General features: G+C 58.8%; 1 protein-coding gene across 1 annotated transcript in view; it reads right to left on the reverse strand.

The window, feature by feature from the left end:
• Positions 1–24037, reverse strand: part of DYSF (dysferlin) — a 62208-nt gene extending 38171 nt beyond the window's left edge. The window contains 31 exon segments of the mRNA XM_085223781.1: positions 352–525; positions 2209–2351; positions 3544–3649; positions 3730–3844; positions 4145–4311; positions 4895–5026; positions 5130–5285; positions 6307–6499; positions 7972–8078; positions 8550–8674; positions 9583–9760; positions 10256–10369; positions 10618–10733; positions 11168–11209; positions 12620–12702; positions 12820–12863; positions 12935–13003; positions 13089–13192; positions 13321–13447; positions 13529–13644; positions 13903–13933; positions 14421–14471; positions 14580–14642; positions 14839–14849; positions 14852–14966; positions 15076–15266; positions 15363–15480; positions 17873–17978; positions 18384–18475; positions 18568–18623; positions 23903–24037. Of these exon segments, the coding sequence (XP_085079907.1) occupies positions 352–525; positions 2209–2351; positions 3544–3649; positions 3730–3844; positions 4145–4311; positions 4895–5026; positions 5130–5285; positions 6307–6499; positions 7972–8078; positions 8550–8674; positions 9583–9760; positions 10256–10369; positions 10618–10733; positions 11168–11209; positions 12620–12702; positions 12820–12863; positions 12935–13003; positions 13089–13192; positions 13321–13447; positions 13529–13644; positions 13903–13933; positions 14421–14471; positions 14580–14642; positions 14839–14849; positions 14852–14966; positions 15076–15266; positions 15363–15480; positions 17873–17978; positions 18384–18475; positions 18568–18623; positions 23903–23993 (3336 nt within the window). The 5' untranslated portion in view covers positions 23994–24037.
• Positions 24038–25065: the final 1028 nt, after the last annotated feature.

Below are 25065 nucleotides of genomic sequence, written 5' to 3' on the forward strand. Positions count from 1 at the left end.
GTTGGTGGCCCTGCATTGGGGGGGGTTGGAGCTTCATCATCCCTGAGGTCCCTTCCAACCCGGGCCGTTCTGTGATCCTGTGGTTCTGTGAAAGCCCTCAGGGTTGGTGACACCAGGGGGTGGGTGACAGCTGGGACCCCCCCAATGGGGACGGTGCATTATGGCCGTGGGGCAGCCCAACCCTCACCCCACGGTGGCTCACAATGGGGGGGGGGGGGAAGGTCAGCACAGAGCACGGGGTGAGGGAAAACCCAAAAGGGAAGAAGCCCCATCGCAGCAGCTCTGCGCCGCCGCGGTCGGTTCTCATTTTGTGCGTTAGCAAGAGCAGATGGCTGGCGGTCGGGGACCTACCAGGGCCCCCTCCAAGGCGAACACGGCCGCAGCCCCGGTGCGCTCCAGGGGCTCCATCCTGCGTCTCCAGCGGCGGCGGCGGAAAGCGTCGGTGCGACGGGGCCGCAGGTGGAAGCGCCAGCCCAGCAGAGAGGCGTATTCCCAGCCTTCAGCATCCTGCTCGTCCTGCTTGTGCTGCGGGGGAGAGCGATGGGGGGCTCAGCACCACCTGGGGGAGGGCAGGGGTCTCCTTGGGTGGGGTTGTGCCCGGGTTCTGCTCGGCTTCTTGGAGCTTTCCCCTCTGCTCTGCTCTTGTGAGGCTCATTCTGCAGTGCTGTGTGCAGGTCTGGAGCCCCCAGTACAAGACAGACAGACAGCTGTTGGGAGGGTGCAGAGGAGCCACAAAGATGAGCAGGGCTGGAGCACCTCCCCACAAAGCCAGGCTGAGGGAGCTGGGCTGTTCAGCATGGAGAAGAGAAGCTGCGGGGTGACCTCAGTGCAGCCTGCGGGACCTCAAGGGAGCCTGCAGACGGGAGGGGATCAGCTCTTGGAAAGGGGAGAAACAGCAGGAATGGTTGGAAGGTGAGGGAGGGCAGATTTCAGTTGGGTGTCAGGGGAAGTTGTTTGCTGTGAGAGTGGGGAGGTGCTGAACAGCTGCCCAGAGAGGCTGTGGATCCCCGTCCATCCCTGGAGGTGTTCGAGGCCAGCAAGGATGGGGCCCTGGGCAGCCTGGGCTGCTGTGAGATGTGCAGGTTGGTGGCCCTGTGTGTGGGGGGGCTTGGAGCTTCATCATCCCTGAGGTCCCTTCCAACCCGAGCCATTCTGTGGTTCTGTGTGAGCTGCTGTGGGATTCCCAACAGTTCTGAGCCCTCCTGGGGTGGCTGTTTGTGAAAGGTTGAGGGAACTGGGATTGTTTAGCTAAGAGAAGAGGAGGCTCCGGGGAGACCTCACTGTGGCCAGTGCTTGGAGGGAGCGGATAAACAGGAGAGGGAACGGCTGTTTGTGAGGGTGGGTGGTGACAGGACAAGGGGAATGGCTTCAAACTGAGACAGGGGAGGTTTGGGTTGGATGTGAGGAGGAAGTTTATCATTCAGAGGGTGGTGAGGCACTGAACAGGTTGCCCAAGGAGGCTGTGGATCCCCATCCCTGCAGGCATTTGAGGCCAGGCTGGATGTGGCTCTGGGCAGCCTGGGCTGCTGCTTGGTGACCTGCACACAGCAGGGGGTTGGGACTGGATGAGCACTGGGGGCCTTTTAACCCAGGCCATTCTATGGTTCTATGATTTGTTGGCACAGCTGCCCATAGGGGAGGTGGGCTCACCATCCTCGGAGGTGTCCCAGAATCATGGGGATGTGGCATGGAGGATGTGCTCAGTGGGTCGGTGACCCTACAGGTCTTCAACCTGCATGGCCGTGTGACTCTGTGACCTCGCCAGGCTAACAGTCCCAAAGCCAAGAAGGGATTTTTCTCTCCAGACCTCTGTCAGCCCCTCAGCCCGGGACCCTTTGGGAAATGGGATGGGGTCCCCAAACATTTCCATCCCTAACTTTCCAGAAAGAGAGAAAAAGAGGAAAACTATTCCCAGGGACCTGGCAGCAGCGTGGTTTTCACAGTCCGATGGCACCACCTAGAGGGGAGCGGGGCTGGGAAAGGACATGGAGCCCAGGTGGGCAGCACAGCTCCGATCCGTACCTTGTCCCCCTCCCCACAACCACCAACACCCAGAGATGCCACCACCTCAAACAGACACTGACCCCCCGCTGAAAACCACGCAGCTTTCCTGCTTCAGGCCCCCAATGCACGACCCCGAGCATCTCCCCCCATGTGAGGACGCAGCCCCGAGCTGCTTCCAGCCCCGTTCCCCTGCTCTCACCCCACCTTCCTGACGGTCTCCATCTGTGCCAGGTCCCTGCTGCGCAGTCGCACCCAACGCCGGCGCCGGTTGGTGTGGTACATCTTCTCAGCTGGCACCCAGGCCTTGGGCCGGCGGTCCGGGGGGATGGTGATGCCATACTCCCAGCCTGGGGGGCACGAGAAAAGCAGGGTGAGGGTGGGAGAAGAACCCCCAACTCGCCTCCCACCCCTCCTCACATCCAGCCACATCAGAAGGGGGATGGGTGAGTTTTAAGGTCCCTTCCAACCCAAATCCACATTATCCTATGGCTCTATGACCTTGAAGGACCTTTCCAACCCAAACCCAATCCATGCTATGGTTCTATGATCTTTAAGGACCCTTCCAACCCAAACCCAAGCCATCCCATGGTTCTATGATCTTTAAGGACCCTTCCAACTCAAACCCAAGACATTCTATAATTTTTAATGATCCTTCCAACACAGCCCAAACCATTCCATAGTTCTACAATCTTTAAGGACCCTTCTAACCCAAACCCAAGCCATCCTATGTTTCTATAATCTTTAAGGACCCTTCCAACCCAAACCCAAGCCATTCCATGCTTCTATGATCTTTAAGGACCCTTCCAACTCAAATCCAAGACATTCTATGATTTTTAATGATCCTTCCAACACAGCCCAAACCATTCCATGCTTCTATGATCTTTAAGGACCCTTCCAACCCAAACCCATGCCATCCTACGCTTCCATAATCTTTAAGGATCCTTCCAACCCAAACCCAAGCCATTCTATGCTTCTATAATCTTTAAGGACCCTTTCAACCCAAACCCAAGCCATTCCATGCTTCTATGATCTTTAAGGACCCTTCCAACCCAAACCCAAGCCATTCTATGCTTCTATAATCTTTAAGGACCCTTCCAACCCAAACCCAAGCCATTCCATGGTTCTATGATCTTTAAGGACCCTTCCAACCCAAACCCAAGCCATTCCATGCTTCTACGATCTTTAAGGACCCTTCCAACCCAAACCCAAGCCATCCTACGTTTCTATGATCTTTAAGGACCCTTCCAACCCAAGCCATGCTGCAGTTCAGTGATCTCAGACGCTCACCATCCCTCTCTCCCCAGAAGCCAGATAAGATGCACCCAAAGAATGCTGGCTTTCCAGCAGCAAAGCGCTGCCCCACAGACCCAGACGGGGCCAGATCCGCAGGGACAGGAAGACCAGGGGCTGAGCACTTCTCCTGAGCTGCCACCACAGCAGCTGACACAGCCGCAGAGAGACACCTCCATCCCCAGATGGGAGCATGGGCAGAGTTCAGAGGCTGCAGTGGCACGGACACCTGGATCTGCCCCCTCATACCTTTCTCATCCACGGCTCTGTTGAGGTCGGTGTCCCACTCCACGTCTTCCCATTTCCAGCCCGGAGGACACTCGATCTCATCCTTGGGCAGAACCTTCTCCCCATTCTGTGGGACACCACGAGGAACAACGTCCACCCATCGCCCCCCTCTTCGTGCAGCACCCCGGGGACCCACTCAGTCCTTACCACATCGCTGTAGGCGTCAGCCATGTGGATCCACTGCCCGCCCGGCAGCCGCACCTGGTTCTCAAACACCTCCTCCACGAAGCTCAGGTGCCCCGCGTCTGCCTCGTGCAGCAGCCTGCACCCAGGAGCGGTGGTCATCAGTGGGGACCCCACCCCGCTGCTGCCCCCGAGCACCCAGACCACCAGCACCGAAGCCCACCTCCCCAGCTCCCCAAATGGCGCCTGCATGGGGAGCTGCAAATCTGGGGCTGTACGTTGGGTCGTCACCCAACAGCAACACAACCCGTTGCACACCAACATCGCTGCACGCCAAGGATGCTGTGGGCAGGAGGAGCCCCCAGTGGGTGACCTCACCCCCAGCTCCACATTTTAGGGCTCCCAGCCCGTGCGGTTTTGCAATAAAAACATCGCTCACGTTTTCTCCGGGCTGATGAACCAATCACCAGCCCAGGTCCAGCCCGTGGAGGGCTTGAAGCTGTCCTTGGGGAGCTTGATCTTGCCGGTGACATCGGAATATTTGGGGTAAGTCAGGCCGGTGGTGCCCCAGTTCCCCACCAGTGCCAGCTTGGTCTGGTTCTCGTACTGAGATCCCAAAAGAGATTTGGTGTTAGCAGCGGGGTGAGAGCGGTGGGACAGATCCTGAGGTACAAGGGGGCTGTGGGCAAGCTGGTCCAGCGAGTGGCAACCCTGCCCATGGAGGGGGCTTGGAGCTAGATGGGCTTTAAGGGCCCTTCCAACCCAAACCACCCACAGCTCTAAGAAATACTTGAAGACCACGAAGGTGTGATGCTGAGGGACGTGGTTTCATGGTAGCAGTGCTCGGTCAACTGCTGGCCCTGATGGCCTCAGGGGGCTTTTCCAACCTGAAGGACTCTGTGACTCTACGAACCCACAGCCATCCTGAGCCCCAACCTCCTGGGAAGAGCCTCTCACACCCAGCAGCCCCCGGCCCTCCTGCGGGCACCCCCAGCTCCCACCCCCATCAGGAGGATGGGAACCCGGATCCCCCTCTCTCCACCTCGCTGGTGGAATCAGCTCTTCTCTAGGTCAGAAGGGAGCCCCGCAGCACCCACACCCGAACCAGGGCCCACCCCACACCCTGCCCCTCCAGGGGGACCCACGGAGCAGGAGAACCCGGAGCGGAGGGTTCCTGCCAGATGCTCACGGTTTCAGCAAAGACGGAGAGCCTCCCCTCAGCGAATTGGTTGAACTCCTTCTCGTCAACAGAGAGCCCAAACCAGAGCTGGACGCGGATCTGGGCTGGGATCCGTGGCCCCATCGCCTCCTCCTGGGGGTACTGCAGGAAGAGCCGCGCAGAGAACAGGAGAGCGGTCCCAGGGAGCCGCCCCGGGGTGCACGAGGAGCTGGGGTCTGCACGTGCGTGCAGAAAGGCCACGAACCTTCAGGAAGATGGTCTGCAGCTTGCCACAGTTCCTACCACAACAGCTGGGGCCACCACGGGAGTAGAGCACCTCGTGGGCCGGCACGCGGGCGTAGGCAACGCGCCTCTCACCCCGCAGCATCCAGATCACCACGTCTGGGAGGCTGTTCTGGGGCTGCAGAGGGGTGCGGATTGATGGAGACTCCTGGCCCCATCGCCAGCCTCCAGCCTACGGGGCTGAGCACCCCGGCCCCGCATCCCGCCCAGGCCACGGCTACCCATTTGCAATGGGAACCAAAGCAACACGAGGTGCCAGATGGAAGGAGAACGGACCATGACGCCTCTGGGGCTCACAGAGCTCTTAGTGCATTCAGTTGGAAGGGATCTCAGGAGACCCGCAGTCCAACTTCTTGTTTTAAGATCAGCTATGGGATGCGATGTGTAAAAGGAAGCTCAGGAAATAAAATGAGAAGTGAATATTCCAACTACTGCTGGAATCCTGGTTACTGCTACGCCTTCCCTATGGTGTGTGGTCACGGATCTCTTTGGCACATGAAGCCCCACTGACTTTCGGGACTCCACATAATCTGCCACGTAAAAAGAAACCCAAATCTGTAGTGGTAAACAACCCAAAAGATGCACGAGTTACCTGAAACCCATCCTGCCGAATAACGTTCCTCAGCCTTTTATCAGGTCTCCCAACCCCACGAGAAGCCCCACTGCCAAGAGCTTCATTGGCCAACATGGCCAGAAAGCAGAAGTCACCACTGTGAGGTGTTGGATAATCTAAGATTGGAGTTTGATAATGACTGTGATTGGAGCTAAATGACTTATGGCTGTGAGCTGGACCAGAAGGTCTCTGGAGGACGCGTCCAACTCAAAGGACCCTATGATGATACTCCCAAACGTCACCTGATTGCTTCTTGTCTCTCCAATACACGTAGAGCGTGTTAAGTGGATGTCATTCAGGTGGTGTTTTGAACTGAATCATTGCACGTCTCTCTCTTTTAGCACTAAAGCAAAACAAGCAAAGTACTGCCTCTAAAAGACCACCGCAGAACCAAACCATCTGCTTTGACCGACAGCTCTCTGGTGAAGCTTCAGACCAACACCATCAGCCTCCCTACACCGAGTGCCACCACCCCATGAAACCTCACTGATAGGTAGTAGTGGGGACTGGGACATCGTGGCCTTACCTCCTCAGCCATGGCACGCAGCCGGCACAGCCAGTCCTCCGCCTGCTCCAGCAAGGCTGGCAGGCTCAGCTCCTCGTGCTTCAGCCTCAGGGCCGCCCGCACCACCTGCTCCAGGTTGGTGCTGCGGAAGCGGTACAGGTTCTGGTCCAGGTGTGTGCTGGCCACCTTCCCCAGCACGTCGGGCAGCGGAACGCTGCGGGCAGAGATGTGGTGTGAGCAGCAATCCTGAGCATCACCCTCCTCCCAGAATCCAAAACCGGGGGGGGGGGCTGGAAGGGACCTCTGGAGATCCCCCACTCCAAGCCCCTTAACGCACGTTCTGTTGGTCAACCATTGGTCAACTGTTTGCCACCCGTTTGTCAACTGCTGGTCAACTACTCATCTTCAGTCGACCACTGGACAACTGTTTGTCATCTACTGGTCAATCACTAGTCAACCATTGGTCAACTGCTGGTCAATCGTGAGTCAACCACTGGCCAACTGTTAGTCAACTGCTGGTCAATCATTAGTAAACTGCTGGTCAACTGTTGGCCAACTTGTTGATCAACTATTTGTCAACCACTGATCAACTGTTGATCAATCATTGGTCAACTGTTGGTCAACCACTGCCCACCAGGTCACCCAGGCCACGCGCACACAGCATCAGCTGCTTCAAGCTGTTGGCTGAAGGAAGGCTTCAGAATTTCCAGTCCAAGCCATTCCATGGTTCTATGACCTTTCAGGATGTTTCCAAACTCAAGCCATCCCATGGCTCTCTGATCTTTAAGGACCTCTCCAACCCAACCATTCCACGGTTCTCTGATCTTTAAGGACCCTTCCAATCCAAGCCACTCAGCACGAGAGAGCTACCTGAGCCAGGTGCACTTTGTGCTTGGGGCACCGGGTTTTGCTGCTATTCCTCCTTCCCCAACTGCACCTCAGTGCACCGCAGCGCCTCTTCCAGCCCTCCTCCTTTTCCAGGAAGGAGCACTCGGACATCTCTTTGTGAAAAGGTCTGGAGAACACTTGAGCCTTTCCACCAGGACAGGGAAGCACCGGGGGCAGTAGAGCTGTCCCACTGCTACAAAATCCAGCCCAAGCTCCTTCTGAACGAGCCGTGTCCCACCGTGGCCCCACATCCACACAGCGACCACAGAGAGGTCAGGCAGCACAGGGCCACTCTTTAGTAGAACCACGGGGCATTAAGGTTGGAGGAGACCTGTAGGATCACCAGGTCCAACCGTGCGTGTGGTGAAACACGTCTCCTTTATGATGCTCAAAAGCAAACAAATGGGGGTTGCTGTGAGTACAGGCATGTGGCCAGGTGAGCGCGTCCTCCTGGAGCTCTGCACAGCGGGTTCCAGGCTGAAAAGGTGGAGGCACCACCTCCCCGCCATGAAGGCTGGGGGGGACATGGGGACAATGGTCCCAGCAGGTGTGGTGACATCATGGACAGCCAAGAGGGACAGATTCGTCCCACGGTGGGACGTACATCCATGCCACCCAACCCAACACCTCCATCTCCGCTCCAACCAGCGGCACCCAAGAAACCCAGCGCCCTGCACGGACACACGCAAAGCACACGGAGGAAAAAAAAGAAGCAGGAAGTCCTTCCTTTCCAAGACAAACAAGCATCCTGCAACAAAACACGGTGAGAAGTGTCCCGGTGAGAGGTGGCAGAAATACCTGCAGTCTGCAATGACGTCGTCCATCAGCTGGGCACCCAGGGACTGCAGCTCTCCCGGCGCGCCGTTGGCCTTGAGCACAAGGTGGATCTGCTCCAGGTTGGCTTCCTGCACAGCACAGGGGTAAATGCCACGTCCCACCTCCCCGGCGTGGCCCCCCAGCTCAGAACCTCCCAGCTGGTCCTACCCAGCCCAGCACTGCTGGGTGGGCTCCACTCGGAGCTCCCGCAGCACGGCAAGAAATCCCACCCATCGCTCCAAAGGGGAAGGAAGCAATGCTTGCCCCGCTGGTTCCCCGCTTGGGTGAAGCATCCCACTGTCACCCCACAGGATGAGGGTGGTCCCCTCGTTTCCCACCCAGCTGCATGACACCGTGCTGTCTGGAAGCCGTAAAAGAAAGGAAGCATCCCAGGTTTTGAGTCACACAGAGGAGGCATCGGCAGCCCCTGCAGTGGCTCCCACACCTCAAACATAACACCTGGGTCACCATCAAGCCCCACACCCGACCCCACTAGAGATAAGTTCCCCAGTCCCCCATGCACAACACAGAGGGATGCACTGTGTCACCAGGGCACTCACCAGCCTGTCTGCCGCATACTGGAGGAGGTTCTGAGTGTCGGTTCGGTAGCTGATGTCTTCCCAGTAGGAGGACAGCACCACCACGGGCTTCACGTTGCCCCAGGGCAGGTAGTAATACTGGCAACCTGGAGGGCACAGCGTGGGTGAGCTCGGGGCACCAGGTGATGGCAGCAGGCACCGCGTGGTTGGGGCAGGAGCTCAGGGCCCGGCTCTTTTGGAGACCCCGTGTGCAACGAGGTCCAAAAGTGCCCGTGGACCCATCTGCAGCTGCTCCTGTGGAGTGGTGAGGCCAGGAAGCAGCGGCACAACCCCGGTGTGCTGAAGGCATCTGACCCCAGAGCCCCATGGGAGTCTGGGAAAGGCCACCCCAAAAACACCAGCTCTCCCATGAGAAGAAAGGGGCGTTGTTAGGGCCAAGGGGCTCCGCAGGAACGTTTAATTCCTGGCTGCCTCCCCCCTTTCCAGTCACATCTTCCCCAGACGTGCGTGTGCCTTCACACGTTGGCTGAGGTTCCAAAGGTCTCCAGTTGGACTTGAAGACTTTCAGTTGGGTTTTGAGGCACTCCAGTTGGGTTTTGAAGGCCCCTACTTGGGTTTTGAAGGCTTCCCTTTGGGTTCTGAAGGCCCCTAGTTGGACTTTGAGGACCTCAAATTGAGATTTGAAGGTCTCCTGTTGGGTTTTGAAGGCCTCCCACTGGGTTTTGATGACCCCAGTTTTGTTTCGAAGGCTTCCAGTTGGGTTTAAGGACCTCCAATTGAAATTTGAAGACCTCTAGTTGGGTTCTGAAAGCCTCCTATTTGTTTTGATGACCCCAGTTTTGTTTTGAAGGATTCCAGTTGGGTTCAAGGATCTCCAATTGAGATTTGAAAGTCTCCTGCTGGGTTCTGAAGGCCTCCCGTTGGGTTCCAATGACCCCAGTTTTGTTTCCAGTTGGGTACGAAGTCCTCCAGTTGGGTTTTGAAGGCCTTCAAGGACGGAGACCCCACAGCCACCCCCCCACCAACGCACAGACAGACCCTTGGTGCTGCTCACCATCGAACACAGCCCGGCTGTACTGCGTGGTGGAGGCCAAGGGCAAGCAGGTGTTGTCAAACTTGTTGCCATAGTTGCCAATGCTGACCTCAAACTGGATGGCATCGTCCACGTCCTGCAGCATGGTGGCCGAGTAGAAGGCAGCAAAGAGGGAGTACTTCCTCCGCCGCAGGTGCTTCTGCAAGAGCACAGGAACGGGGAGGAGATGCCACCACTGCCCTCCTACAGTGGCCTGACACGTGGCAGCATGGCAAAGCCACGGAGATGGAAGAGATTAATGCAGGAAAGGAGAACGTTATGCGGGTCGACAGAATTTGGGGTGAGATGTTTAAGAGAAATCTAACGGAGGAGAAGACTGGAGCTATCGCGTGGAAAAGGAAGGTCAGTTCTAAAGAGCATCAAGAGCGCATCTGCGACTGCACTCGAGGTCACAGGGCCAGAGAACCCAAGCCGGAAGGGACCTGTGAGGATCATCAAATCCAACTTGTTGCAGATGGGATTGCTGTTCTTCACCAGCAAACCTCCTGCACGTCCACGTTCACTATGGTTTGCTCAGACAGAGCAAGGTGGACACCCTGCGATGAAAACGCAGTGGGAGACGCCCTCCAGGAGGCCATCAGCTGCAAGACATCCCCCTTCCACGGCCAGCACCAGAGCACAGCAACCCCGTTACCTCCACCCGCAGGATGTCATCTGCGGAGATGTCCTCCACCTTCAGCTCCCCGTGCTCCGCCAGCTTGGTCTCCAGCTCCAGCAGCACCCGGCCGCGGTACGCGACGCCCTCGCCCTTGGGGTAGAGCAGGACAGGGTCAGCGGCCATCGCCCCGTCCTTCACCCCCACCTCTGCTCTCGTTGGCTTCCCGGCAGAGAGGTCAGAGTGGCAGCGCTATTTCAGTGCCAGGAGGAGTTTAGGCAGCGGGGACAGAGCGCACAGCGTGGGCTCCTGCTAACAAAGCCAGGCAGGGTTAGCAGAAGCAGGAAGGAAGGAAGGAAGGTTAATTTATTTTGGGCCGTGCTGGGAAGAAGCTGATTCACCTTTCCTAAATTGAGCGCCTCGTACGGGTCGGGGAAGCCGGTGAACTCGCGGGGGCTGCCGTACAGGTTGATGTAGCACGGGCCAAAGGTCGGCAGGAAGCCCAGCCCGTCGTCCACTGCAGGGCACAGGAAAGGGGATGTCAGGGACCCACGGCACAGCACCACGTCCCTGCAAACACCTTTCGCCAGGACAGGGAAGGTGCTGGCAACTGTGCGGAGCATCCCCGGGCTGGGAGCCGCGTGGATTTAGGGCCGCGCTGTGCCACGAGGCAGCGTGAGCCGTGAGCACTGCTCACTTCTGGACACCTCAAGCAGATGAGCAGCGAAGAGCCACATCCACGTGCACTGAGCTCCCGGCACAACACCAGACCCCGACCGCTCAGCGTGCAACGCATTGTCACCCTGCGACCTCCAGCACCGCCGCTGCCCAGCAGGGATACCCCAACACCACCGGAGGGATGGCAGCGCAGCCCTTCCCCCGGCACCACACACCCTAAAGGAAAGAAGTTACCCAAGTGCCCACAAACCAAGAGGCTCTAAGGGGACGTACAGTCTGAGGCTTTCAGAGACTTCGTGAGAGCAGGAAACGCATCTGGAGCGTAAAGAGATGGAGAGAGGTCAGGAGGAGGAGCAGGGAAGGTTGTGGGACAGGCGGAGGCGATGGGAAAAGCAGATGCTGTTGCTGGGAGATTCGGTGCCAACAGAGAAGCAGGGAGGCTGCAACACGGCCATGCAGCCCTCCAGGGGGTTGCAGAGTGCACACGGACTGAGGCAGGAAGCAAAACCTCCTGTGCAACGCAGCTCTGCAGCAACCTCTTCCTATGGCCACAGTAGGAATGAAAGTCTGCAGGACCACAAGCCAGGAGGAACAGCCTCCAAAAAATCAGAGCACAAGGACAGGGGGATGAGTGGAGTCACCACCATGGGTTGGATAGAATCACCCCCATGGGGTGGATGGAGTCACCATGCAGGGTAGGTGGAGTCACCGTGCAGAGCGGATGGAGCGACCTCATAGGACTTGCAGAGCCACCACCATGCAGGACAGATGTAGACACTATCATGGGGATGGACAGAGCTACCATGCAGGGTGAATGGGGCCACCACCATACAGAACAGATGGAACCAGCATCATCACAGGATGGGTGGAACCAAGACCACATAGAATAATCGGAGCCACCACCGTGCAAGATGGACACATCATCATGGGATGAACGGAGCCACCACCACCAAATGGATGAACAGAGACAGCACCATGGGATGGATGGATCCACCACCAGGAGATGGATGGAGTCCCCACCATGGGACGGATGGATCCACCACCAGGAGATGGACAGAGTCCCCACCATGGGACAGATGGATCCACCACCAGGAGATGGATGGAGTCCCCACCATGGGACGGATGGAGCCAGCACCATGGGATGGATGGAGTCCCCACCATGGGACGGATGGATCCACCACCATGGGATGGATGAAGTCCTCACCATGGGACGGATGGATCCACCACCATGGGATGGACGGAGTCCCCACCATGGGACAGATGGATCCACCACCATGGGATGGACGGAGTCCCCACCATGGGACAGATGGATCCACCACCATGGGATGGACAGAGTCCCCACCATGGGACAGATGGATCCACCACCATGGGATGGACAGAGTCCCCACCATGGGACAGATGGATCCACCACCAGGAGATGGATGGAGTCCCCACCATGGGACAGATGGATCCACCACCATGGGATGGACAGAGTCCCCACCATGGGACAGATGGATCCACCACCAGGAGATGGATGGAGTCCCCACCATGGGACGGATGGAGCCAGCACCGTGTTGGATGAACAGAGCCAGCACCATGCCCCTACCCATGCCCCCATTTCTGCCCCGGTGGTCAGACAGAGCCCACCCTGCCCGTTCCCTCTTCCAAGCCAAGGCTGAGCTCCAGCTGTGAGCATGCCATGCTCCCCAGGGCCGTGCACAGAGCTCCATCCCAGCACCCACTCACCCTCCAGCTCCCCGCCGGGCGCAGAGATCTTGGACATGCAGAGGTAGGCGGTGCCGACGACGTCGTTGTGTGTGAGACGGTCCCTGGAACACAGCCCACGTCTCAGCGCGCCCCGGGTGCCCCCCGATCCATCAGCGCATCCCCTCCACAGCCCCTCCTGTTTTATGGGGTCCCCGCCCCATCCCCTCCCCGCGGCTCACCAGTCGGTCACCCGGATCTTCATCTTCTCACACATGGAAGGGAACTGGGGACAGAGAGGAGCAGTGAGTGGTGGCCGGGGGCAGCGGGGCGGTGAGGGGTGGGCACCGCGCTCACCATCACCGGCAGCGTCAGGCACTGGTTCCACTGCGGGTTGGCGTTCTTCTCCAGGATCCTCGAGAAGAGCTGGAGGGGTGGGAGCAGGGATGGGTCTCCCCCCGGCGCTGGGAAGCCCCAGACCCCAGTGGGGACGCAATCGCGCCCCACTCACCGTCTTCCCCGCGAAGCTGACTTCCACAAAGGGGTCGACCAGGTTCTTCTTGTTGCTCTCAAAGCCAAAGATCTGCCTGACGTTGTCCATGACGGCGTCGTCCACTGCGGGGGGAGAGCTCTGCTGGGTGGGCTGTGATGCGCAGCACCCACGGGTGCTCCGTCCCACACATCGAGACTGAGTGCCACCCCCAGCGCCCGACAGCTCGCCACGGCACGGAGCCACCACTCACTCTGGGGCAAATCTTCAGCTTTGAAGATCTTCAGGCAGAACTGAGCCCCTCGCAAGGTGACCCCCGTGGGACGCAGGAGGTTCCCCTCGATGTCTTCCTTGTCTTCGGAAACCTCCTTCTTCTCCACCTGTGGGACGGCCGACGGGTCAACGCGCCGATCCGGATGGCGGCAGCGGGCAGCTGGAAGCCCCCCAGCACTGATACTCACAGGAGCTTCGTCCCCGGGCCCCAGCACGAGCAGGCTGACCTTCAGGTACCCCTTTGCCCCCGCTGTGAAGTCCTCCGGGTCGGAGAGCAGCAGCCACCGCCTGAGGATCGCATGTTCTGGGGGGGACATGGGGTGGTGTGATGGGGCAGCGCCGAATTCCTCTGCTGGCCGCCTAGCTGCTAAGCTCCCCGTGTTTAATTGTCATGCTTGGCAGGGATGGGGTGGGAAACGTTGAATAGGCGTCACTTCGTCCCTCCTTTATGGACCTCATCCCAAACTGAACCCGTGTGCATGCACTTCCCAGGAAGGGGCGATGGGTAGGGGAACATCTCTGCCTTTCCTATGGAACACGTGGGGGCGGACACAGAACTCACTGGGCTCCGAGTAGATGCTCTCAACGTCCATCTGTGAGACACAGAGAGAGAAAATCATAGAATCGGGGCGTCGTTAAGGTCAGAAATGATCCTCGAGGTCCCCGAGTCCAACCATCACCGCCCGCAGAACCACCGAATCATTCGGGTTGGAGAAGACCCCAAGGTCATTGAGTCCAACCACCGACCCATCACCTCCATGACTCCGTCATGGCATCGTCTGGGTTGGAGAAGACCCACGAGGTCGTCCATCCAACCACATCACCTCTACGTCCACTCGATTATGGAATCATTCTGGTTGGAAAAGACCCCCAAGCTGACCCCTCCCCACCGTGCCCAGACACAGAATCACACAACGACGGAAACGTAAAGGCTGAAGGAGCCCTTCAAGACCCCCAAGTCCAACCCCAACCCATCCCAGCTCCCGGAATCAGAGTCACAAAGGCTGGCAAAGATCTCCAAGATTACAGCCCAACCACCAACCCATCACCACCCGACAAGGGGATGGGAGGGATCCCTACCCGAAACTCCCCGATCACCGCGTCCATCCGGAAGGAGCGCGAGTCCAGGACCTGCGGGAGGAGCAGTGAGCCCAGGTGGGGAGCAGAGCCACATCCCCACGCGGGGAGCAGAGCCACATCCCTGGGCTGGGGAGGGGGACGCGGCGTGGGAGGACTCACGGTGATGAAGATGGGCACATCGAACAGCTCAGCCGGCGACTCGAAGACGTTGAAGAAGAAGGTCTGCGGGGAAGAGGGGGGCGATGGAGCGTGGCACTCCCAGCACGGCACACCACGATGATGCTCTGGGATGGAGGCGGCCCACCCTGCCCCACACATCGTCGGGGGCGGGTGGGGTGATGAGGATGGGCCTGGCGGTGGGGATGAAGCCCCGTTGGGTGCATTTGGGTCCGCGCCCCCTCCCAGCATCCCCCCCCACCTCGTCGAAGCGGGGCTGTTGCCTTTGCGTATCCTGGTCCTCTTGGTCTGCCCCGCCGCCGTCACCTTCACCACGGGGCGGATGTGAACGCCGGGCAGCTGCCGGGCCTCGATCACCCGAACCCGGATCTGGGGGCGGGAGGGAGGAGGAGGGGTCGGCCCGGCCTCAAGGGGACACCTCGGGGTCACCTCGCAGCTGACGACACCCAGGGTCAGTTCTGACCTCCGGGGGTCTCACCTGGAAGTCCTGCGGTTTGTTGGACAGCGGTTTTTTGGGCGAGCTCCTCCTGCGCTTCACCCCACGGCCGCGGGGAGCCGGGGGTCTGTGGGGCAGCGAGGGCGGCTCCGAGCCCGGCAGCCCCGAGGGTGGGGGCTCCAACTCGTCCCCCGTCACCGCCTGGTCCTCCCCCTCCTCCTCGGTGGCCGCTTCTGCGCGGGGCGGGAGGCAGGGAGGTTGCTGCGGGTCCCCGGGCGCCGTGGGGTGGGCGATGGGGGACGCGTCCCCCCGTGCAGCCCCCGCATTACCGGTGAGCGTGTCGGGCTCCGCCACCGCCGCCGGGGCTGCCTCGGGGGGGGCTGGGGGAGGGAAGAGGGGGGCAGCGCCCGGAGGAGGGGTGTAGGAGACTTGCAGGACGAGGGAAGCCTGGGTAAAAGGGGAGAGTCGTCACACATCCACCCCACTGCCACGTCCCCACCCCACTGCCACGTCCCCACCCCACTGCCACGTCCCCACCCCACTGCCACGTCCCCATTTCATCACCACATTCCCCCATCCCGCTGCCATTTCCCCCATCCCATTTTGCCCCCATCCCATTGTGTCCCCATCCCACTGCCTTGTCCTCATTTCGTCATTGTGTCCCCATCCCATTGTTTCCCCATCCCACTGCCATGTCCCCATCCCACTGAGTCCCCATTTCATCACCACATCCCCATCCCGCTGCCATTTCCCCATCCCACTTTGCCCCCACCATTGCTATGTCCCCATCCCATTGTGTCCCCATCCCACTGCCATGTCCCCATTTCATCGCCACGTCCCTACCCCATTGTGCCCCCACCCCATTGCCATGTCCCCATCCCACAGCCGTGTCCCCATCCCACAGCCGTGTCCCCATCCCATTGTGCTCCCATCCCATTGAGTTCCCATCCCATTGTCCCCCATCCCATTGTGCCCCCATGCCATTGCCACGTCCCCATCCCATTGTGCCCCCATCCCATTGCCATGTCCCCATCCCATTGTGCCCCCATCCCATTGAGTTCCCCCACCCCATTGCCATGTCCCCATCCCACAGCCTTGTCCCCATCCCATTGTGCTCCCATCCCATTGAGTTCCCATCCCATTGTGCCCCCACCCCATTGTGCCCCCACCCCATTGCCATGTCCCCATCCCACAGCCGTGTCCCCATCCCACAGCCGTGTCCCCATCCCACTGTGTTCCCATCCCACTGTGCCCCCACCCCATTGTGCCCCCACCCCATTGCCATGTCCCCATCCCACAGCCGTGTCCCCATCCCATAGCCGTGTCCCCATCCCATAGCCGTGTCCCCATCCCATTGTGCCCCCATCCCATTGAGTTCCCACCCCATTGCCATGTCCCCATCCCATAGCCATGTCCCCATCCCATTGTGCCCCCATCCCATTGAGTCCCCACCCCATTGCCATGTCCCCATCCCACAGCCTTGTCCCCATCCCACTGTGCCCCCATCCTATTGTGCCCCCATCCTATTGAGTCCCCATCCCGTTGTTTCCTCATCCCATTGAGTCTCCATTCCATTGTGCCCCCATCCCATTGTTTCCTCATCCCATTGTGCCCCCACCCCACTGCCATGTCCCCATCCACAGCCGTGTCCCCATCCCATTGTGCCCCCATCCCATTGCCCCCATCCCATTGTTTCCTCATCCCATTGTGCCCCCATCCCATTGTTTCCTCATCCCATTGTGTCCCCACCCCATTGCCATGTCCCCATCCCACAGCCTTGTCCCCATCCCATTGTGCCCCCATCCCATTGCCCCCATCCCATTGTTTCCTCATCTCATTGTGCCCCCATCCCATTGTTTCCCCATCCCATTGTGCCCCCATCCCATTGTGTCCCCATCCCATTGCCCCCATCCCATTGTTTCCCCATCCCATTGTGCCCCCATCCCACTGTGCCCCCATCCCATTGCCCCCATCCCATTGTTTCCCCATCCCATTGTGCCCCCATCCCATTGTGTCCCCATCCCATTGCCATGTCCCCATCCCACAGCCTTGTCCCCATCCCATTGTGCCCCCATCCCATTGTGTCCCCATCCCATTGCCCCCATCCCATTGTTTCCCCATCCCATTGTGCCCCCATCCCATTGTGTCCCCATCCCATTGCCATGTCCCCATCCCACAGCCGTGTCCCCATCCCATTGTGCCCCCATCCCATTGTGTCCCCATCCCATTGCCATGTCCCCATCCCACAGCCTTGTCCCCATCCCATTGTTTCCCCATCCCATTGAGTCCCCATCCCATTGAGTCCCCATCCCATTGTGCCCCCATCCCATTGTTTCCCCATCCCATTGTGCCCCCATCCCACTGTGCCCCCATCCCATTATTTCCCCGTCCCATTGAGTCCCCATCCCACTGTGCCCCCATCCCATTATTTCCCCATCCCATTGTGCCCCCATCCCACTGTGCCCCCATCCCATTATTTCCCCATCCCATTGAGTCCCCATCCCACTGTGCCCCCATCCCATTGTGCCCCCATCCCACTGTGCCCCCATCCCATTATTTCCCCATCCCATTGAGTCCCCATCCCATTGAGTCCCCATCCCATTGAGTCCCCATCCCACTGTGCCCCCATCCCATTATTTCCCCATCCCATTGTGCCCCCATCCCACTGTGCCCCCATCCCATTATTTCCCCATCCCATTGAGTCCCCATCCCATTGTGCCCCCATCCCATTATTTCCCCATCCCATTGAGTCCCCATCCCACTGTGCCCCCACCCCATTGTGCCCCCACATCCCACTGCCGTGTCCCCACCCCACATCCCCCCCCATATGGTTCCTCACCCCAGTGTTCTGCTTCTTGCTATCCAACAACGGGACATCATAGGATGCTGCCAGGCTGGGTGAGGACAGCACATCCCGTAGGGGAACACGAGCTTCTCCCAAAAACCTTTAGGGTCAGCGGGTCAGAGGGTCAGAGGGGAAGGGGGGGGGGTTGGGCAACCACTCCAAATCCCACATCCAATGGGAATTCCGCTCTCATTTCCTCCCCCCCCCCCCTCCCCCAACCTCTCCACCCCGTCTCCTTTCGTTTCCTCCGCAGCCACCGAAAGGACAAAGGAAAAGGGGGGGGGGGAGCGGGGTCAGCAAACAACCCCAAAACAAAAAAACGCCACATTGCTCTCTTCCTACTCTTGCAACCCACGAGCCTCGATCCTAAATTCCACAACCCCTCCCCCCGGGCTCCGTTTTGCAAAGCCTGGGGCGTGCACGAAGTGCACGCCCCAGGCTTTGCAAATCGGAGCCATGGGGGGGAATATTGGGATCAAAGCCTTCCCCCCCCCTTCCTCCTCACCTATTCCTCCCCACGGTCTCATGGTCCTTCACAACGACGCAGAGCTCAGAGCCCAGGTCCAAAGCAACGCCCTTCAGATCCCACTCGAAACCCTATAAACACAGAAAAAGCTCCGTACGGTCGGAACAGGGTGACAGGATTCCCTCCGACCCTTATAGGATCGGGGAGGAAAGGTGGCGCTCACCTCGTTCCATACGGGGTTGATGCTGTTCTTGATGACTTTCGTCTTCTTCTTCACCCCTACAACACATGTGGGGTGCGTGGGAACGGCCCTAAAGCTCAGCTCCCAGCCCAGGCACCAGTGGGAGAAACAACGGGGAGAAACAACTGCGCCTCAGTTTCCCCGTTAATCCCATATTCTGTGCCTCGGTTTCCCCGTTAATCCCATATTCTGTGCCTCAATCCCATATTCTGCGCCTCGGTTTCCCCATTAATCCCATATTCTGTGCCTCAGTTTCCCCGTTAATCCCATATTCTGCGCCTCGGTTTCCCTGTTAATCCCACATACGGTGCCTCAGTTTCCCCGTTAATCCCATATTCTGTGCCTCGGTTTCCCCGTTAATCCCATATTCTGTGCCTCGGTTTCCCCGTTAATCCCATATTCTGTGTCTCGGTTTCCCCGTTAATCCCATATTCTGTGCCTCAGTTTCCCCATTAATCCCATATTCTGTGCCTCAGTTTCCCCGTTAATCCCATATTCTGCGCCTCGGTTTCCCCGTTAATCCCATATTCTGTGCCTCGGTTTCCCCGTTAATCCCATATTCTGCGCCTCGGTTTCCCCGTTAATCCCATATTCTGCGCCTCAGTTTCCCCGTTAATCCCATATTCTGCGCCTCTGTTTCCCCGTTAATCCCATATTCTGTGCCTCGGTTTCCCCGTTAATCCCATATTCTGCGCCTCGGTTTCCCCGTTAATCCCATATTCTGTGCCTCGGTTTCCCCGTTAATCCCATATTCTGTGCCTCAATCCCATATTCTGTGCCTTGGTTTCCCCATTAATCCCATATTCTGTGCCTCGGTTTCCCCGTTAATCCCATATTCTGTGCCTCAGTTTCCCCGTTAATCCCATATTCTGTACCTCGGTTTCCCCGTTAATCCCATATTCTGTGCCTCGGTTTCCCCATTAATCCCATATTCTGCGCCTCAGTTTCCCCGTTAATCCCATATTCTGTGCCTCAGTTTCCCCGTTAATCCCATATTCTGTGCCTCGGTTTCCCCGTTAATCTCATATTCTGCGCCTCGGTTTCCCCGTTGATCCCATATTCTGCGCCTCGGTTTTCCCGTTAATCCCATATTCTGCGCCTCAGTTTCCCCGTTAATCCCATATTCTGCGCCTCGGTTTCCCCATTAATCCCATATTCTGTGCCTCGTTCCCTGTTAATCCCATATTCTGCGCCTCGGTTTCCCCGTTAATCCCATATTCTGTGCCTCAGTTTCCCCGTTAATCCCATATTCTGTGCCTCTGTTTCCCCGTTAATCCCATATTCTGTGCCTCGGTTTCCCCGTAATCCTACACACCGTACCTGTTTCTCCACTGACCCCATACCCCGCAGATCCCATATGCTGTGCCTCGCTTCCCCCATAGATCCCATATGTTGGGCTTCGGTTCCCCCACAGATCCCATATTCTGTGCCTCAGTCCCCCCTAGATCCTATACACCACACCTCAGTTCCCCCGTAGATCCCACACCCTGTGCCTCAGTTTCCCCACAGATCCCATAAACTGGGCTTCAGTTCCCCCACAGACCCCACATTCTGTGCCTCAGTTCCCCTCTGATCCCACAATGCCTCAATTTCCCCATAGATCCCACATGCGGTGCCTCAGTTTCCCCATTAATCCCATATTCTGTGCCTATTTCCCCTTTCAGCCCATATTCTGTGCCTCAGTTCCCTCATAGACCCCATATTCTGTGCCTCAGTCCCCCATAAATCCTACACACAAGGACTCAGTCCCCCATCGATCCTATACACAAGGCTACTGACCCCATATTCTGTGCCTCAGTCCCCCATAGATCCTATACACCACACCTCAGTTCCCCCATAGATCCCACACCCTGTGCCTCAGTTCCCCCACTGATCCCATATGCTGGGCTCCAGTTCCCCCATAGATCCCATGTACCGTACCTCAGTTTCCCCATAGATCCTATATGCTGTGCTCAGTTTCCCCATAGATCCTATATGCTGTCCTCAGTTTCCCCATAGATCCTATATGCTGTGCTCAGTTTCCCCATAGATCCTATATGCTGTGCTCAGTTTCCCCATAGATCCTATATGCTGTGCTCAGTTTCCCCATAGATCCTCCACACAATGCCTCACTTCCCCCATTAATCCCACATTCTGTGGCTCAGTTTCCCCACTGATCCTACAACGCCTCAATTTCCCCATAGATCCCACACGCTGTGCCCCAGTTTCCCCACTGACCCCACACACAACGCCTTAGTTTCCCCATAGATCCCATACTGTGCCTCAGTTCCTCCACAGATCCCATATTCTGTCCCTCAGTTTCCCTATAGATCCTACACACCATACCTCAGTTTCCCCATAGAACCCCACATTCTGTGCCTCAGCTAACCCACAGATCCTATACACAAAGTCTCAGTTCCCCATAAATCCCACATGCAGTGACGCAGTTCCCCCACAGATCCCATATGCGGGGCCTTTAGTTTCCCCATAGATCCTACACACCACGCCTCAGTTCCCCCACTGACCCCATACCCTGTGCCTCAGTTCCCCTACAGATCCCACACACTGTGCCTGTTACCCCATGGATCCCATATTCTGTGCCTCAGTTTCCCCATCGATCCTACACACCATGCCTCAGTTCCCCACTGATCCTACAACGCCTCAATATCCCCATAGATCCCATATTCTGTGCCTCAGCACCCCACTGATCCTACAACGCCTCAATATCCCCATAGATCCCACATGCTGTGCCTCAGTTTCCCCACAGATCCCATATCCTGTGCCTCAGTTCCCCACTGATCCTACACACAACGCCTTAGTTTCCTCACAGATCCCATACTGTGCCTCAGTTTCCCCACAGATCCCATATGCTGGGCCTGTTTCCCCACTGACCCCATACCGTGACCCTGTTTCCCCACAGATCCCACACGCTGTGCCTCAGTTTCCCCACAGATCCCATACGCTGTGCCTCAGTTTCCCCACTGACCCCATATCCTATGCCTCAGTTCCCCACTGATCCTATACCCTGTGCCTCAGTCCCCCACGCATCCTATACACAACGCCACAGATCCCATATTCTGTGCCTCAGTTCCCCTCCGATCCTACAACGCCTCCATTTCCCCCCGGATCCCACATTCTGTCCCTCAGGGTCCCCACAGACCCCACAGCGCTCCTTTGGGGCCGCCCCAATGCCGGCTATGGGGCAGAGCTTCCCCCCCACCCCCAGCACAGCACACAACAACGCTGACCCCAAAACCTCGGACCCAAAACCCATTCCAGCTTTGGGGCCGTCGCGTTGTTGGGTATTTTTTCCTTTTTTAAGCGTCCTCCCGTTGATCTTTTCCTATTTTGGGATTTCCCAGCATTGCGGGCTTCATCCGGCACCGCACCCCACAGCGGGCGGCCGCCTGCCAACGGCCCCATTGACCCCAATGACCCCACTGCCATCCCGACCCCCCCGGGACGCAGCAGGAAGGGCCGCGCCGCCCCTCCTCGGCCCCTTCCTGTCCTTCTTTTGGGTTCCTTTTCCTAAAAACGGCCATTTCCCATCGCTGGGAGCCACCTCACCCCATTGCTATGGGGTCCTCAGCGCGCGGGATCGGGGGGACCCGAAATGGGGAGGGGGGGGAGGAGGGGAAACGTATCTGTAAGGATGAGCCGGCCCCAAAAGCAATGGGGTGGGCACCAGTGGGGTCCGCAGTCACAAATCCTAAAGGCTCAGATCCTGGGGGATCCCATTCACGACTCTTGGGGTGGCCGCAGTCACCAATCTCAGGGGTCTCCCCAATATTTGGGGGAACAGAACCCCCATCCCAAAAGACACACAGACCCTAAGAGCCCCCAGCAGTGGGACGGACCCCTGTAGGGTCTTCATTCACAAACCCTGAGAGGTTCCCACGCTCAGATCTCGGGGTTTCCCATTCACCCTTGGGGTGTCTCCATTCACAAATCTCAGGGGTCTCCCCAGCATTTAGGGGAAAGGAACCCCCATCCCAAAGGACACACAGCCCCTCAAATCCCACAGCAATGGGACAGAACCCTACAGGGTCCTCATCCACAAATCCTAAGGGGTTCCCACGCTCAGATGTTGAGGTTCCCACTCATAAATCTTGGGGTGTCCTCAGGCACCAATCTGGGGGGGGTCCCCAACATCCAGGGGGACAGAACCCCCACCCCATAGAACACACAGACCCTAAGAGCCGCCAGCAGTGGGATGGAACCCTGTAGGGTCTTCATTCACAAATCCTAAGGGGTTCCCACGCTCAGATCCTGGGGTTCCCATTCCCAACTCTTGGGGTCCTCAGGCACCAATCTCAGGGGGCTCCCCAACATTTGGGGGAAAGGAACCCCCGTCCTAAAAGACGTGCAGCCCCTCAAAGCCCACAGCAATAGGATGGACCCCTATAGGGTCCTCACTCACAAATCCTAAGGGTTCCATGCTCAGATCTTGGGGGATTTTTTTCACAACTCTTGGGGTGGCCACAGTCACCAATTTCAGGGGTCTCCCCAGTATTTGGGGAACAGAACCCCCATCCCAAAGGACACACAGACCCCAAGAACCCAAAGCGATGGGATGGACCCCTATAGGGTCCTCACTCACAAACCCTGAGGGGTTCCCATGCTCAGATCTTGGGGTTTCCCATTCACAGCTCTTGGGTGGCCACAGTCACAACTCTCAGTGGGTCCCCCAATATTTGGGGGAACAGAACCCCCACCCCATAGGACACGCAGACCCCCAGAGCCCCCAGCAGTGGGATGGACCCCTATAGGGTCCTCAGTCCTCATCCACAACTCCTGAGGGGTTCCCACGCTCAGATCTCGGGGTTCCCGTTCACAACCCTCGGGGTCCTCAGGCACCAATCTGGGGGCTTCTCCCCAACATTTGGGGTAACAGAACCCCATCCCAAAGGTGCAGCCCCTCAAACCCCACAGCAGTGGGACGGATCCCATAGGATCCTCGCTCCCAGCTCTCAGGCAGTTCTCATCCACAAACCTCGAGGTCCCCCCCCCGAAACCCCTCCACGCCATAGGATCCCCCTCCCCAAAACCCCGCACAGAACCCCCTGGGAGCACCCAAAGGCGCAGCCCTCCGCTGCCATCACCCTTTTGGGGACCGTCCCCAGCTCCTCCCCCCACAAACCACCCCAAAAGCGACGGGATCTCCCGCAAACCCCAAACGCAGAAGCAGCGCCCCACAGCTTCGGGATCGCCTCCCATCGTTTGCGGAGCAGGGACCCCAATACACAGAAAGGGACGGGGGGGCCGTGGGGCAGCGGGGCTCTACGTGGATTTAAGGATCCCGACGCCCCCCCGGCGCCCCCGAAGCCCTCAGGCTCACCTCGGAAGGTCAGGCTGGCCACGGGGTCGCTCTGCCTGTCCCCCTTCTCGGGGCGGCGCAGCTGGGCTCGCTGCAGAAGGCAGCGCAGCATGGCTGGAGCGCGGGGCAGCGCCGCGATGGGCAGCGAGGGATGGGGGGGGGGGGGGGGCGGGGGGGGGCAGAAAGGGGGCGGGGCCACGGAGCTCAGCCTTGGGGGGGGGAGAGGGGGGGGGTGTTGGGATGAGGGACGGCGCGGATGTGGGGGGGTCGTTCCATGGGGGGGGTAGTACTGCTAGGGGGGTGACGTCACCCACGGGGTCGTGACGTCACCTACCTGGATGTGCGCCCCCCCCCCCCCCGGTGTGGCTCAGTGCCACGTTGGGATATGGGAGGGGGGGGAAAAATCACCCCGCACTGCCCCCCCCCCCATCCACGCCCCCCCCCCAATTCGCTGCTCGTCTCCCCTTTAGCGGACCCCCCCCCCCCCCCGCTCGGTTCATCCCGGGGGGTCACTAAACACCCCCCCCCCCCGCTCGGTTCATCCTGGGGGGGTCACTAAACAACCCCCCCCCCCCCCTCCGCAGCTGCTCTCGCGGGACCAGAAATAGCGGCGGCTGCGCCTCTGCTGTCACCGCTCAGCTATGACCCCCCCGCCCCCCCCCCAGCACCGACAGCACCGACAGCCCCTCCTGCACTTTGGGGGGGGGGGGGGGGCCTTACTGCACAGAGCGGCCGTGGGGGGGTCCGGAGACATTGAAAGGGGGGGAGAAGGGGAGGAATTCTCTGGGACCCCCCCAGTCCAGGATCAGTGCACACGGATGGGATTCCGCAGACTGGGACCCCCCCGCACCCCCCCCATAACAGGGACTCCATATAAAGGCAGCACCCTGCATAACCCCCCCCTCCCCCCCAGAAATCCCCTATTGGAACCCCCCCGCCCCCCCAGAAATCCCCTATTGAGACCCCCCACCCCCCCATGCACAGAAGGGAGCCCCCCCCCCCCCTCAGACCCCTGCATATTGATGGGTTTTGTCCCCCCCCTCCCCCCCCCGGACCCCCATACAGAGATAGAACCCTGCGTTGGGACCCCAAACAGACCCCCCCAAACTGAACGCCCCCCTCTCCCCCCCAGAACAGGACCCCACCCCATACAAACCCCAAAATGGGACCCCTGAGATCCCTCC

This window comes from Meleagris gallopavo, chromosome 4 (assembly GCF_905368555.1).
Source record: "Meleagris gallopavo chromosome 4, MGAL_WU_HG_1.1, whole genome shotgun sequence".
NCBI classification, from domain to species: domain Eukaryota; kingdom Metazoa; phylum Chordata; class Aves; order Galliformes; family Phasianidae; genus Meleagris; species Meleagris gallopavo.